Genomic DNA, 16678 nt, shown 5'->3' on the forward strand with positions numbered 1-16678 from the left:
TCCCAGGGGATGCTGATGCGGACCCAGGGTGGTGAACCACTGGCCTAGCCTCACGCTCGGAGTTGTAGAGAAAGCGTGTCTGTGGAGCGCAGGCCCTGTGCTGCCCTGAAGCTTCTGGAGGAGCACCATTGCCTGTTCCCAGCGTGCCCATGAAGGGGAGCCATGAAGCGCCCAGCACGAAGCTGCACGAAACACCTAGACTCACCGTATCTACTTACTGGCTGGTCACAGAAGTGTAAGTCTTGACGTACCGGAGCTTTGCCACAGCTCAACTCGCGGTTGGCACAGGAGCGCCGTGTCCAGCCCTTTTCAAGTGTGGGCCGTGAAGGAAACTTCCAGAGTCTCAGAACAAGTGAAAACAGTATCACAAGCGTGTTGCCATTTCTCACGTCCTGATTGCGTGCGGGGGGCCATGCCGAATGCTTCCTCGTGGATCTTCACCACGACCCCGTGACTTGGGCGTGACCCCCTTGTCACATAGAATCCAGACTTCCTGACGTTCAGGGAGCTCCTCAAGGTTCCACGGCTGACAGGATCCCTGAGGCGGGATTCTCATGTAGTTCTGTCTCCAGAGTGTCCCCCGTCCTTCCAGGTGGTTGGGATGACACCTGAGTCCTGCCCGTGGGTGGCTGGGTGCGTCCACATCTCTGACGGACGGTCCGTTTCGTCCAGCATTGCCTTTGGGCTCCAGGCCCTTTGAGTTGGTTGTCAGCACGTCTGACGATGGCTTCATCCGGACGGGGACCTCGTGTGAGCATTGCCGCGCCCACGCTCGTCATTGATCGGCTTTGGAACGAGGCCTCTGATGGTCTCTTTACTTGCGTATGCGTTTGCTTTGAGGAGCTGTGTGGTGAACACATTTTTGCCACGTGTCAGGTCAGTCAGGCTCGCTTCACTGTATATTCAGGTAGGAGATAAGGTGCTGTGCTGGTACCGTGCCCTTGCTTTCTTTGGGTTCTTGGATTTTTGTATTTACCGTTTGACGTGACAGCAGCCGGGTAGTTGAGGCTGTGTTCTCTGTCAATCCAGTAGGTTCCCCCAAGGGAGCATACGGAGCAGGGCTGGGCGTGTGCACTGTGCATAGAACGCTCTCCGAGCTGATTGGCCCAGGTGGGAGGAACAGTTAGCAAATCAATTAGTTGTCCTTCTGTTTACACTTTATTTCCAGGGGCTAAATGTTCGTTTGTTTAAGCCAGACTCGCTGTCTTGTTGAAATGTGTTACCTTGTGAAAGTGTTGACTGAGCTTGGCTCCTTCGTATGAACTACAGCTTGTGACTCATTTGTTATGGGTATAGAATCAATTCCCAACATGTTAGGTAAGAAAACAAACAGCTTCCTTGTTTTATGAAGTGTGAACAGAAGAAAACTTGTTAATTTCCTAATTGTTCTCCCCTGCCCCAGACAGAGCTCCACACTCGTAGCTGCGGCAGTAAACTTGAGCTTGCTCGTAGCACAGAGGTGTCGTCAGTCACTGCTCCTGAAGGGAACGATGATGCGTTTGTCACAGTGCCACTGTCGTCCCTGTCATTCATGTGCTACACGTCTCGTGTATCTCTGTAAAAATTGATCTTGTATCGTTTCATAACGGAGCGGTGTGAATGCGAAATGCTCACCTAGGAAAGCATGCCCTCGATTCAGTCACGACTCCCCCGTAACTGTGATCTTCAAGGGCGCTGTAATTCACCCTTCATGCTGCTCACGTTTCCATCGTTAGCACGTGATTTCGTGTCCTTCACAGGAAATTTTGCCCATTTCGCATATCTGAGAATTCTACTTTATCCCCCCAAGCAAATGAGATTTTTTTTTTCCGCATCAAATAATAGATCCTGAATAGTTTTTTATTCCTCACCAAAAAAAAAAAAAATTTTTTTTTTTTTAATAAAGGTACTATTTTGCCAATACAGAGTGGGGTCGTAAACTCAGCTGGGTGAAGTTGTCCTGAAGCTTCTTCCTCAGCCCTTCAGGGGCTTCACTGCTCACTCTAAGCACCTGAACTTCCTGCTGACAGTAGGACTAACAGCTGCTGCCACCAGTCCTGCTGCGCGTCACCGAGCGTTGGCTGAAGCCATCGATCCCATTCTCGCAGCTGCCCTTGGAAGTGAGACCCGTCATTCCGTTTTATGGGCGAGAATGGCAGGTCTCCGAGGTTAAAGGACTTGTCCAAAGTCACACAGCTCAGCACTGCTGCAGAACCAGGCTTTGGGAACCACAGTCCTCACTCTTAATCCCAGGGCTGTGCTGCACATCCAGCTCCTGGAACGCTCCGTGTTCCTTCTGATCTCCTAGCTTTTGCACGTGCTCTTGTCCCTGCAAAGCCTTCTCCACAGCGCACCCCCCCCCCCATTTGTCCATTCAGTGCCAGTTCATTCGCCTCCCCGGCCACGTGTCACTTCTGCAAGGAGGCCTTCCCTGTGAGCCCTGTGTGATACCGTCTGACACCAGGCTGACGTATGTTCCAGGAGGATTAGATCACGTCCTTGCCGAGGGCTGGTGAGGGTCAGCTGCTTCCTTGCTGTGCCCGTCGCCAGGCTCTTGCTCCTTTCTGGACCCCTCGTCTTCACCCCAGGGCAGAGGCATTGACGGTAGCTCTCCCTCCCCTTTGAAGACGTCACAGTCAGCACCCCAGTCCCGCTGGAGGGTGTGCCGTGGGCTGTGGGAGGAGACGTTCGGTGCAAGGGTTGCCTTGGGAAGCTTTGAATTCGGTCTCAGGTGGGGCCGCTAACAGCTTGGCCATAAAATTTCCTTCTGCGCTTCTCAAACCCGTGATCCCTTCCCGGTCCAGCCCTCTCTAGTGTCCTAACCTCCCAAACTCTCTGTGCCGAAGAACGGGTTATCTTTCCCCCAAGCCATCCTGGACCAATATGTTTATAAAATGTAATACAAGTGAATTACTAGAAAAAAAAGTCAAAAACTTAAAAAGACATAGATGCTTCAAACCTAGATTTTATTACAAGATTCAGGAGACACAGCATAACCCTGTTGAACTGTTAGCACCCTTTCTGACTTTTCCCTCTCACTGCCTGTTTTCACTGACTGACGGTGGTCTCTAGACTGTGACTAGCACTCTTTAGTGAAGTGACCCTGGGGACGATATTTAACCCATGAGCCCCACTTCCTTTGTCAGGAAAATGGAGCCAGTACGGCTTACCCTGGCATTCTGCCGGAAGGCGGAAATCATGGATGTATTTGTCATTGCCTAGTGTGTGCCAGATGCCTATTAAATAGTAGGACATTTCTCACCCTGTTTCCGGCACCTAGAAAAAATTGCAGAAATTAGATTTGTTTTCTTCCCGTCTGCCTTGGGGAAACCAAGGACAGCTGGTCACAGTGTTCTTCAGCGGGTCTGTGCATCACAGGCAGGTGGAGAGCTGCCATCTTTCACCGGGACGTGTGTTTCCAGACGGTCCCCAACTTAACGGTGTCTCAGCTTACAGATCGTCAACCTTATGATGGTGTGGAAGTGAGAGCGCGTTCAGTAGAAACTGTGCTTGGAGTTTTGAGTGTGGATCTTTTCTTGGGCTAGCGATGCACGGTACGCTCCTCTCTCGCAACGCCAGGCGGCGGCCACGGCTCCCGGTCAGCCTCGCGATCACGAGGGTCAGCAGCAACGGTTACGCTGACACCCGTTGTGTGCTCCTCAGCCTTTCAGTTTCTCCCTTCCTGTGCAGCAAATTACGTGAGAGATACTTAACACTTCATCACCAAATAGGCGTTGCGGTAGATGATTTTGTCCATCCATAGGCTCTTGCAAGTGCTCGAACATGATTCAGGTCAGCGGGGCTAAGCAGTGGCGCTCGGTAGGCAGGGGGTGGTAGCCATGGCTTCATCGCGACATAACCCCGTCGTAAGTCAGGGAGGATCTGTGGTTCATCCGATCCTGGGAGGGGTGCTTCTCTTCACGTCTAGGCCTTTTCAGTGAACAGCTAGGAAATAAATACTTTTTGGAAATTGAAAAATATATCACGAAATCTTGCTAATATTTCTAATTTAAGTGTAAAATTATTTTCTGGATTTAATCCTTTTTTATGCTGAAAATCTTAGTTCCTTAATAACATGAATGACCCATTTGCTTTAAACTAAATATAGAGGCACGTGGGTGGCTGTTGGTTAAGCGTCCGACTTCCGCTCAGGTCATGATTTCACAGTTTGTGAGTTCAAGCCCTATGTTGGGCTCTGTGCTGATGGCTCGGAGCCTGGAGGCTGCTTCAGATTCTGTGTCTCCCTCTCTGCCCCTCCCCCATCCGTTCATTTTCTCCCTCTCTCTCTCTCTCTCTCTCTCTCTCTCTCTCAAAAATAAATACACATTAAAAAAATAAGTGCATAACGGTTCAGAATAACAATACCAATAGGAAGCAGAGACAGCTGAATGCCGTTCTAAGATTTCTGTGCAGTTCTCTCTGAGCTTCGGATACGTCTCACTAGGGGTGTAAAATCAAATACTGTTTTAATTTTGTGTAATTTTTCTTTGTTTTACATGCCATTGGATTAATGTGTTTCTGTTTTCTATTTTTATAACTTTGTAAATTTAACTTTTCTGCTAAGATGTAATTGACGTAACGTACTGTGCTCATAGAACATAACATGACTCAGTATTTGTGTGTTGTGAAGTTATCAACACAGTAAGTGTAGTTAACATCCGTTATAAATTAAATTGTAGAGAATTATATAAAATACATATAGGATTCCAAAGTCATACTTGTATGACCAGGTGCATTCACAGACATCTGCCTCCCTTTCCTGCTGCTGCTGTCTCCCTCTCTCCTCATGCCCTGTGGACAGCCATTATTAGTTTTTTATTTAACCCTTTCTTGTGTCTTTTGGGAACTCTAAGAAAGTTTGTATATTTCTCCTCCTTTATTACACGGAAGGTTCACGTATAAGCCTGTCTGCGGCTTGCTTTTTTCACTGACCGCTGTATCCTGGTGATCCCTCCAGGTAGTGAATTGGGCCTTCTTCACTCATTTTCACAGCTACACGGACGTGTTTTGCGTCTGTGCTGTCGTTCGTTCAGCCGGCCCGTATCGGAGAACACCTGAGTTGCTTCCAGGATCTTTGTTTTCATAAGTTGCACTGCATGCAACATCCCTAATTGTCAGAGAAATGCGAATCAAAACCGCAGTGACACGTCACTTCGCACCCACAGGATGGTTAGAATAAAAGACAGACACTGACACGCACCAGTAAGAACGGAGAGCAGTTGGAACCCTCATACGTTGCTGGTGGACTAGAAAACGGCACAGCACTCTGAAAAGCACCCCAGCAGTTCCTCCAGATGTTACCAGGACCAAGCAGTTCCTCTCTCGGGGTACGCAGCCAGGAGAACTGAACATAAATGTCCCCTCGAAAACATGTACACAGATGCTCACAGCGCGGTCACAGTAACCAAAACCGTAATGACTCAGATGCCCATCTACAGATGAACAGATAAATAAAACATGGTCTCTCCAGACAGTGGAATATTATTTAACCACAAAAAGGAACGCGGTGCTGGATGAACCTTGAAAGCATCGTGCTAACTGAAAGAAAAGGCCACGCACTGAAAGATTCCATTTGTACGCTATGTCCAGAAGAGGCAAATCCGTTGACAGAAAGTAGATCAGAGATTGCTAAGGGCTGGATGGAGGAGACATGAGGAGTGACTGATGGGTATGGAGTTTCTTCCCTGGGATAATAAAAATGTTCTAAAATTGGATAGAGGTGATGGTTGTACAACTTTGTGAATAAAACTAAAATCCACTGGGTGGCTCCGTCGGTCGAGCGTCCAACTCTTGATTTCGGCTCAGGTCCTGATCCCGGGGTCGTGGCATCAGACACCGTGTCGGGCTCCACGCTCGTGCTTGAGAGTCTCTCTCTCTCCCTACGCCACTCTCCCCTTCTCTGTCTAAAATTTGAAAAAAAAGAAATCCACTGAACTCTGTCCTTTAAAAGGTGCGCGTTATTGTGTGTGAATTGTATCTCCTAAAACTGTGCTGCAGCGAGTAACCTTGTGCAGGCAAAGCCTCCGTGGGGCAGTGCAGTCGGAGGTGCTGCCCTAGGACTGGGAGGGCTGCGTCGGTGAGTAGGTGCTTCACCCGGTGCAGCCCGTCCACGGGCGTCGTGCCATCTAGCGCTCGCTCCAGCAGTGTGCGAGGACGCCGGTTTCCCCGTCGCCTGCGTGGGTTGTCAGACTCGCTCGCTTGCCGCTCTGACGGGCGAGAGGTGGTGTCTCCGCGTGGTAACAGTTTGCAAGGTTGAACGTCTTCTGATGTCTCTGTGGTCCAGCTGCATTTCTTTGTTTCTGTGCCGTTTCTGTTCATGCATTTGATCCATTCTTTTTCTATTGGGTTGCTGATCTTTTCTCAGTTTTTACGAGTTCTTTGTATATTGAAAGATTAACCTTTTGCCTGTAATGTTTTACAAATAACTTTCCTAGCTTTTATTTGCCTTTTTTTTTTTTTTAATGTTTACTTATTTGAGAGCGAGAGGGAGAGCGTGAGCAGGGGAGGAGCAGAGAGAGAGAATCCCAAGCAGGCTCCTCACAGTGTAGAGCCCAATACAGGACTTGAACCCACGAACCATGAGACCATGATGTGAGCCGAAATTAAGAATCGGACGTTCAACTGGCCGAGCCACCCAGGCGCTGCCCCTTAATTTGCTTTTTAAAAAACTGCAGGCAAATTTTAAAAACCTCTTTTCCCGGTTGCTTCTGGATTTTAAGTCATAGTTTGGAAAGCTTTTCCTACTCTTCGTGTAGAAAAACTGTCCACTTACTAGTACTGTTAAACTGTGATAAACTCAGATTCGTTCGGAGTTTACCCTGGTGAACATTGCTGGGGAGAGATCCATTTTATCCTTTTTTATATGGCTGTCCAGTTGCCCCCGCATTTTTAAGGAAGGGTGAAAAGAAAAATAGTGTATCCCTTTCTGTTCATGTCTGCTTTTAAAGATTTCTGGGTTGGCGTACGTGTTTGAGATACCGGTTTCCCCTGCTCTCCAGAAGCTGCTTGTTCCCATGAAGCCCCGTCAGCCGAAACGGCAGAAAGCAAAGAAACGATTGCCCTTAATTAAATGGAAAATGTTTTGAGCGTTCTCCGTCCCCCCAAATACCCTACCAAATCCTACCAAATAACACATAAAACCTGAAGTAACACTGTGTCGTAAAAGCAGGAGTGATGTGATAACTCCACAGTCTGTGTGAAGAGGACACAATGTACATACAGCGTAGTTCAGCTTTCACCAGGATCAGGAAGACCGCGAGCGCCCCGCCCCACAAGGCCAGAGGTGGTGGGATAGGTGTTGGGCTGGGTGGTCGGAGGTCGGGGTGGTGGCGGGTGCAGGAGGCTGGGCTGTAGCAGAGACAGGAGGAGGGTCTTCTGTTAACTAACGTCTCATCATCTGACTCCATTAGGGCAGGCAGGTCACTAACGTCTACACCTGCTGTGTCTGCCTGCCTCGATGTTGGAGGTCGAGTTTCGTCGTCCGCTGTGGCTGGGGTGGCAGGCTTCAAATACAGCAGTATGCTGTTACATTACCGCAGTGAGTGAGGAGACCAGCAGGAGAGACAGACCGTCTATGATCTCTCACCCTGACCCAGGCCTTTTTCGGTGTATAAATGTGCCTTTTCCTTTCTCCGCAGGTGAATGAGCTGGATGGCATCCCCTTGATCCTGGACAGCTGCAGCATCGATGACAGCAACCCCTGTATCCTTGCACGTGAACCCGTGAGCATCCGTTCACAGTCAGGGCCCTCCGTGTGACTCCCTTTCCCTGTGTTCCCTGGCCCTGTGGCCGGCTGGCTTTCTTGGGTGCTTATTCCTAAGAACTAAGCCACTTTCTCAGAGTCGGGACGCCGGACCAGCCCTCCTGCCGTCTGTGCAGTGCAGTGAGCTGGTGTCCAAGGTGAGTGGGACCTTCTAAAGCAGCCCTGTACTCACGAATGCTTTAAACTCTGGGGGGGAAGACCGCCCACCCAGGGTCCCTGTGTGCCTCCTGCCGCCGACGTCACCTTTCCAAAGTGTGTGTTCCTCGGAGTAAATGTGAAGAATCGTGCTTTTTTTTAACTTTTGCTCTAGAGATTCTAAGTATCCAGTCCTTTGAGAGGAACCATTTTAGCAACGGTTTCGTGACAGAGAAGCTCGAGGGGCGCCCTGCGGCCCCAGGAATAGGGAGAAACACTTTCGTGGCACCACCTACCTGTCTTTGACGTGTTCTGGCCTGTGACCCTCTGTTACCCAAGTGGGGGCGCGGGGGGGGGGGGGAGCCCGGTTCTTGCCCTTGGTTGACCACCCTGCTTGTAGGGTTCTTCGGGGAACCCCATTACTTCATCCACTTCACCAAGGAGTGACGCTAGGAAGCTGCTCTGATACCGTGAGGAAACCGCATCCGGAAACCAGGTTGAGGCCGGTGAGGTTTGAGCGGTATTTCCGTGTAAGTTCGAGACTTCCCTGGCGAGAGCCGGACTCCGTCCAGTCCCTCTCCCTGGCCGCTGCGTGCCCTTGTGCCCTGGGCGCCTGCTGGGGGCGGGGCTGGCGAGGAAGGACGTTGAGAGCGTAACCCTCTGAGGGACAGTGAGGAGCCCGGCCTGGGGCTCAGGCGATGGGGGTCGGGGGGGCGTGCGAACAGCACCCCTCACTGTGGCTTCTGTCAAGAAGACAAAAGGAGTTGATAAAAATCGTGTATTGAAAGTAGGTGGAGGGAGGACTGCTCATCCCGGAGCTGACGACACTGTCATTTGTCTGATTAGCAACAGAAGAAAATCTCTGATTTTAAAGAGCACAACGGTTTATAAGCTGAGTCAGGAAAAGACAGAAGCCTCGGAAGACTCGTCCTTGAGGCAAAACAAAGTTGGTTTGCTGCATCGCATTATCATCAGCCACTACAGGCTCTGCCCCCCACAGTCTGGAAGTCTTTTAGCCCCAAAAAAGAAGGGAGGAAAGAGAGCTGGGGGTCACAGGAAGGCAGTGAAAGGTCACTCAGGTGCAGGGACAGGTGGTGCGTTTCCTGAGGACAAAGAGGATGTATCACGAAACAAGACATTCACCCACAGCGTTCTGCTCCCTAAACCGACCTCCTGGTGAAGAAGACGTTCTATCACTGGTCTCGGCTCTGACCGAGAGCAGGGGACGGCCCGGCCCTTGCGCACAGCGCGTCGTGGCTCTGCAGACGGCCCGCCTGTGGTTCCACGCTTACAGGGTCTCTCTGGCAGCCTCCTGGGCGGCTCCTCCGTTCACTCACTCCTTCCTTCCAGAAACACTCACTGACTCCTCGCTGTGCGCTTACGCCCGTTACCTTATTTAATCCCGGCAGCGCCACGGAGCACACGCTGTCGTCGTCGCCACCCCCGTGTTGTGGATGAGGAAACACGGCAAGGGAGTCTCAGAGCCTCGTCCTGCAGGCCAGACCCAGAGTGCAGGCTTGGTGTGTGCCCGGTCCCTAGCCATTTTGCTGTGCTTCCTCCTTAGGAGTCACAGGGCGGGGACGGAACTCATGTAGGGAAACCGCAATAACCTGTTCATGTGGCGGAGAAATTATTCAGCTTTCGAAATTGAAAAAAATGTATGTGGATAATCTGTATAGATAACTGGTGTCTTTACAATGATAATTAATGAAGAAGTGCAAGATCCCAGAATATTCTTTAAATTGTCAAGATAAGTTAAAATCCCACGTAGTTTAGTATGACGCATATTCATTCCTTCTTTGGAGTTTTATTTACCAAAGCCGGCCAGATTGCAAAGGCCTATAAAATATGCATAAGATAGGAGATACTACATACTAAGATACCAGAGCAGAAGGGAAATTGATGGTTGAATGGTCAGAAACGAAGAGGCATTAGAGCCTAGGGGATCACGTTTTAGGCGGGAGCCATACACTTGAACCTGGCGTTCCTGGTAGCCAGCGCAAAAAGGACACGATACGGATTATGGAATAAAACCACACCAGTGCCCTTCTGTGCTGCTCCTCGGCTCTGACTCAGAAGTAGGTGTTCCAGAGAATTCTCTCATTTCCCTGACTTCGCCTCCTTACCTCCCATTTACCCTTCCCCACCCATTTTAGGTGTTTTCCTTTCTCCTACTTTCTGTTCATCAAAACAATACATCTTTTTTTTTTTTTTTTTTTTTTGTGCCAAAGGTACTGAGTGAGGCCTCTTACTCCACTGGCCACACTTTAAACTCACTCTTCGCCCTTTGTTTTACTAGCTGCTTTGTACACCTAAGTAACCTGCTCTGTTGCTGCTTCTTGATGTGTATATTGGGTTCTGATGAATCTATTACGACATGAAGATTTATTTTCTTATAAACCACCTTCACTCCTCGCTCTTCTCATGTCACTGTAGTTAAGACTACAGATCTCGTTTACTGTTGCCTGCATGACTAACAAGGCTGAGCATCCTCTAACATGTTTGCCATTTGGATTTCGTGTGTGTGTGTGTGTGTGTGTGTGTGCGCACGCGCGCGTGCATGTGTGTCAGTGGACATAAAACATGCTTGAGCAAACCTTTTGACTATTTTTTCATTGGGTTTTTCCTTTATAATTTATTTGTAATAGATCTTTTTATGTTCTAAACAGAAGTTTTTAGTCAACTACATGGTTACTAATGTTTTCTTGCTCCCATTGTGTGACTTATCTTGTCATTCTCTATAGTTTATTTTAATTAACAGGAGGTATTAACAGTTAATCAAATTTATCACTTTCCCTTTATGGTTAGTTCTTTGGTGTGTATCTTGTTAAAGAAATATTTTCCAACCCTGAGGTCAGGATGATAATCTGTGTTATCTTCTGAACACTTGATAGTTTTACCTTCTCTGTTTAGGTCTGTAATTCCCTTAGAGTTGATTTTTGTGTATAGTGTGAGTTAGGGGTCTATTTCTATATTTTTCCATATGGACACACAATTGTCCGAGCCCAAGTTCCTGAAAAGAACATGCGTTGTTAGCTGTAGTGCCCTCTTTATCACAAGTATATAAATATGTGTGGGTCTGTATTTGGACTCTGTTTTCTTTTCCATTGATCTCTTTGTCATCCTTACTCTTTAAGTGTCGCTTTCTAACATGTCTTGATATTAGTTGAGTCAAATCTTCAACTGGTCTCTTCTTTTTAAAAAGTGTTATGGCTATTTTTGGTCACTTGTATTTTACATAAAAGTTTACATACAAGAACCAGCTTGTCAAATTGTACACATGTGGTTACATGTTTATGTACACCTACATGTACATACACACATGAAATCAACCAAAAAAAAAACAAAAAACCAATTTAACCAACAAAAATTTAAATCCGCACATTGAGTTCTTCATTGAAGTTGCATTGACTAAAGTCCATTTGGTGAGAATTGACATCTAAACGATACTGGATGGATCTTCCAGTCCATGAGTATGGCATATCTGTCCATTTATTTAGGATTCTTAATTTTAAGCTTTTATCCTTTTCTATGTATTTTTATAGCTCCATTGCATGGATTTGGGTGTATGTTATTTTTGTTACCATACATTTAAAGTGTTTCCTAAGTTCTGTCATGGTTTCTTTTTTGACCCCTGGATTATTTAGAAATGCATTTCTTAATTTCCAAACAAATTGAAAATTTCTAGTTCTCTTTTGGAGCTTGATTTCTAGCATAAATGTGTTGTGATCAACGAGCACATACTTTTCTGTCCTGTGAAATTTATTGAGACTGCCTTTATGACCCAGTATATGGTACTTTTTTGCAGCTGTTCTATGTGTGCCTGAAAAGAACATTTATTCTCCAGTAGTGGGAAGCAGCATTTTATCCATGTGTATTAGGTGAAGTTTGTGAAAATTTTATATTTTTACTGATATATTTGTCTCCTTTGGTTTATCAGTTACATAGAGTCTTAAAATACCCTTCTGTGATTATAGATTTGTCTTATTTTTTCACTTAGTTACATAAATTTTTCCTTTGTATGTTTTGAGGCAGTGTTATTAGATAAAGGTGTATGACAGGCCTTGAGAAATGTTCCTGTTGTCAGTATAAATTGAACCCCTTTAAAACTCTAAAATTATTTGTTACTTGATATTAATATAGCTCCTCTAACTTGCTTTTGGTTGCTATTTACATGGTATAACATTTTCAACTCTTTTATTTTCAACTTGTCTGTATCAGAGGTGCTTCTTGTGAACACCATGTAGTTGGGTTTTTTTTCCCCTTAATCTAGTTTGACAGTCTCTGTCTTTCAGCTGCTGCATTTAGCCCATTTATATTTAATATAATGTAAATGCTGACCTATTTGTATTGAAGCCTCTCTGTCCTTCCTATTTTATTTTCTTTTTCTCTCTTTCTTGCTTTCTTTTGGATTATTTTGTATAATTCAGTTTTTATCGTTTTCTCATTTAAATGCTCTCTGTTCTTTTTTTCTATTCTGTTAATAGTTTCCTGGGAAAATTACAACAGGCACCCCTAACCCCCTTCCCGGATTATACAGGACCATTTTGGCACCCCCAACTTACATGCTGCTGTTGTTGTTATACACTTTAATTCTGTTTTCAAACCCCTAATGTCAGTGTTCACTTAGATCTATCCACATATTTACTACTTTGCCTGCCCTTCACTCCTTGTATCTCTTGTTTGTCCAGCTGGGATCGTCTTCCTTCTGCCTGAGGTCTTTTTAGAATTTCCTTTAAAGTGGGGCCATTGGTGGGGAACTAGTTGAGTTTGTTTGAAAATGTATGCCTGATGCCACCATTTTATTGGGAAAGCCGCAGGATCTCTACATTTTAATTTTAATGCGTATGTACGGTCACCTAATCCCACCATCTCCCGCGTGGTGTCTGCGCCCTCCACCCTATCTGGTGCCCTCCGTGCCAGAGCGTCTCTGTCTTATCCTTGGTGTTGAGCTGATGAATCTTCCAGTCTTGTGTTGAGATAGAGAAAGGGGGTCTAGGGGTACACGTACGTGTTTAATGTGCAAACAGGCCTTCTATTTTAATTTTCACCTTTACCTTCTGAAGAGATCCATGTGGTCACCAGCATCTGAGCTGTGAGGGATTCTGCAGGGCGTAGTGTTTCCCTGCCGTTCAGGACCAGCCTTCTTGGGTTTGCTGAGGTAGGTGCTAGACCCTACCCTTACCCAGCCGTAAGCCAGTGCCCTGTTACTTCTTTTCTGTCTGCTTTTTAGCATCTAACATTCTTTTTGTGCTTGAGAGCTTGTGTCTTTATTTTAAGAAATCCAGTGGCTCTCCAAAAGGGGTGTAGATCGGTGAGTGGGCTCCTAAGCCTCATCATTTGCTTACTGTCGCCAGCCATTACCGTGTGCCAGAACCAGTGGTGCTCTGTTGTTCTTACCATTTTAAAACTCAGTTCGGCAGAATTAATCCCTCGCCTGTAACATACTGCCTCTTTCTTGGCCCTCACGATAGTACCTTCTGTAGGTTTTCCTCAGGTCTTTCTGGATCCTTCTTCTCTGGCTCCTTTGTTGCTTCCTCTTCCATGCAGCGTTTGCCCGTTGGAAACCTGCTGGAGCCCTACTGGACATTCCAGAACCCGGGGGTGCTCGCCTCACCCTGCCTCTTCTCCCTAAGGAGTCCCACCCGTTTCTTCCTTTATTCATTCCGTGTTTAGTGAACGTTCTTCACATGCCAGACACTCTCCGGGCCCACGGAATGACAGCGAATCCTGTAGGGAGGCTGTGGCGACCGGTCTTCCAGGCAAGAGGGGATGGTGGCTTGGGCCAGTCCGTCTGGTCACCGTGGAGATGGGGAGACAGAGTTGCATTCTGGGTATTCTCAGGGTTTCAAATACCTGTTCACCCGTGGCTCCCAGACTCAGTCTGTAGACAGAGCTCTCTCATCTGCTGGTATGTCTTCCCGGTATTCCAAACCCAGCACGTCCACAGTTGAACTGTTAATAGCTCCGTAACCGCCCCCCCCTTCCTCGGTATTTGGGGGAATGGTTTCAGGCCAGAGATCTGGGAGCCCCTTGCCATGCTGATTCTTTTTCGGTCTCCTGCCACTAACGTGTCACCACGTCTTCCCGATTCTCTCTCTGGAGCACGTCCCAAGACCGTCCACTTCCTCCTTTTCCAGTGGCACCGTCCCGTTCACTCTCTCCTCACCCCGGCCTGGGTCAGCGGTGGCTTCCTGACTCCTGTTCCCCTCCTTCCCTCGGGGTGTCCGGGAAACACGGACTCCCCAGCCATTCCGTGAGACCTCGCAAAACAACATAGGATCCTTCCTCTCTGCCTCTGGACTCTCCCTGCCCCCACACCGTCTGTCCCAAACACGCTCCGTTGACAGAACCCCCAAGACTGCCCACCGTGCTCGGAACAACCTGGAGTCCCCAGCACAGCCTGAGGGGCCCCGTCTGATCTCATCGCTGCCTCCTCTTGCACTTTTGTCCGGAGCTGTTCTCCCCGCCGCGGCACTCCCCCCACACGCTTTCTTGCTGTGGCTCACGTGCGCCTCATGGTCACCGCAGGTAGTCACCTGCACCGACCTCTCACCTGAACTGCTCTCCCCGGGGCCAGCCTTCCGCGTGCTGGGTGCTCGGCTCCCGCGGTCTCTTCCTCAGCCAGAGCTCGCTGGAGCCCGGCCGGGTCCGGTCACCCCTCCTGTAACCTGCCGTGTCTGCTCATCGCAGTGTGCCACCAAATACTTGTGCGTTTACGTCTCAGTTGCCCTCTGGGCCAAGTGCTGTGAGGACAGGGACCGTTTTTTTCTGTTCACCCCGGTACAATCTGCCACTGTCTGGCACCTAGTAAATGTCCAGTAAACACTTCTTAGACACACAGACGTGTGGGTACAACACTGAACAAATAGCAGCCTGGCGAGAGGCGTGTGTGTGTGTATTTGGTGGGAACAGGGGCGGTTGGCAGCACACGAAAAATTGCTCCTGTGGGTTCTGTGATTCTTCGTGAATTAAGTCTGCTTGGCAGTGACGGTGTTTCAGATTTGTTTCGTTTAACCCCCTCTTCTAATTAACACCAGCCAAGTTTTTACAGAACTTTAATTTCAGTATTTTGTGTTAAAAATCAGTAGATATTTTGGGTATGTTTAGACGAGGAATCGTGCTGATAACAATCTCTCCATTCTCTGATCACTCAGGGTCAGCTGCCGTGCACATGTACTTAACCATGCTCTGTGGGATGGGGGCTGAGGCCTCGTGACGCCGTGGGGAGCAGTCCTCGGTCCCCAAAGGAGATCAGTGCGGGGGACCCTGTGAGACTGCCACTTTCTTGGCCACCCTTGGGGATTAGGAACTTCAGGCTGGCTCTCCTATCAGAGCCTCCGAGGGCCGCCGCCCCTGCCCCCAGGCTAGGAACGAGGCCCGAGGCTCCATTTCTTGGAGATAGATTCTAGAAACCAGCGGGGATTTCCAGTCTCAGGGAGAGGGCAGCATGTCAAAGGGGCACTTCACTGGGAAGACCTGCCCTCCACAGCTGCTCCAGGGGCACGAGCCCAGCCAGGCCCCAGCTGTTCACTCGCCCGCTCGCTTGTGGGTCACCCACAGTAATGACACGGTAGCTGAGGCCATCGGAAAATTCCAGCCCCACCACCACAGGGTCAGTTCCTTGTTTGTCAGTTTATTGTGGCAAGTGGGATTTTTTGTTGTTGTTGCTTCCAAATAGAAACCACTGAGCTTTATTTGAAATGTTTTCCTTTTATTCTTTTTTGATCTGTGTTTTCATCAGCTGTCCTTGATGTGGGCTGTTTTGTTTTGTTTTGTTTTGTTTTTATTGGAGGGGGAGGGGACAGGCATAGAGAATCCAAACAGGAGTTTTTTTCTGTTCTTTTCTCTCTTTTTTCCCTTCCTTTCTCTTTCTCTCTCTCTCTCTTTCTCTCTCTCTTTCTCTCTCTCTAACACTGAAACACCTCATTTGTAAGTTTCCTTGCGTACAGAAATGTAGCAAGTAGTTTACAGAAATATTAAACAAACTGTGTTTTCCCCTGTGACCTGACCCGTGTCGAGGAGGTGTGGCCCGGGGCAAGAGTGGCAGCCGCTGGGTCCAACACCCGCACCCCACCCCTCCTAGTTTGTAAGCACCGCATTTACTTTCTTTGGCCTTAAGCTTCTTTGCTTATAAAACAGGCCCTACTCCTATCCTCACAGGATCGTGATGGATGATCTCATGGTTTATGGGTTCAAGCCCTGCATCGGGCTCTGTGCTGACAGTGTGGAGCCTGCGTGGGATTCTCTGTCTCTCTCTCTGCCCATCCCCCAGTTGTGCTCTCTCGCTCTCGCGCGCGCTCTCTCGCTCTCTCTCTCAAAATAAACTTTAAAATGTATATATTTAAAAACAAAACGAACAGGAGACTCATGGCATTTCAGAAAAGAAGAAATCCAAATGGCCAGCACACCTGGGGAAAGAGCTCGGTGTCATCAGTCAGGGAAATGCACAATTAACCCACAGTGAGAAACCCACCGGAATGGCTAATGGCGAGGGCCGACAGCATGAAGTGATGACAAGGGTGTGGAGCAGCAACCTGAACCTCCGAGCCTTGCTGGGGAAGACGTAGATTGGAGTAACCCCTTTGCAAACGTTCTGGCCGCGTCTCCTAACACAACGCACACACCCGGCCTGCGAGCCAGCGGTGCCCTTCCCGGCACCTTCCCCCGAGGGGAGTGCACGCGTGTGTCTTCCAGGCGTGCAAGAGCCTTCACAGCAGAGCCATTGATAATAACCCCAAGGTGGGAGCATCCCGGGACTCATCCGTGGTAGAAGGGATAAATGAACGGTGGCCTGTTCCT

General features: G+C 48.3%; 1 protein-coding gene across 4 annotated transcripts in view; it reads left to right on the forward strand.

The window, feature by feature from the left end:
- ATXN10 (ataxin 10) overlaps positions 1-16678 on the forward strand; it is a 537342-nt gene that overhangs the window by 129556 nt on the left and 391108 nt on the right. For all 4 annotated transcript variants that reach the window (XR_014138018.1, XM_081796279.1, XM_081796280.1 and 1 more), the window contains one exon: positions 7617-7680. Coding sequence is in view for 3 of the 4 variants with exons in the window: in XM_081796279.1 (XP_081652405.1) it covers positions 7617-7680 (64 nt within the window). In the remaining variant the exon portion in view is untranslated. The remainder of the gene's footprint in view (positions 1-7616; positions 7681-16678) is intronic.

This window comes from Panthera onca, chromosome B4 (assembly GCF_046562875.1).
Source record: "Panthera onca isolate mPanOnc1 chromosome B4, mPanOnc1 haplotype 2, whole genome shotgun sequence".
Taxonomy (NCBI): domain Eukaryota; kingdom Metazoa; phylum Chordata; class Mammalia; order Carnivora; family Felidae; genus Panthera; species Panthera onca.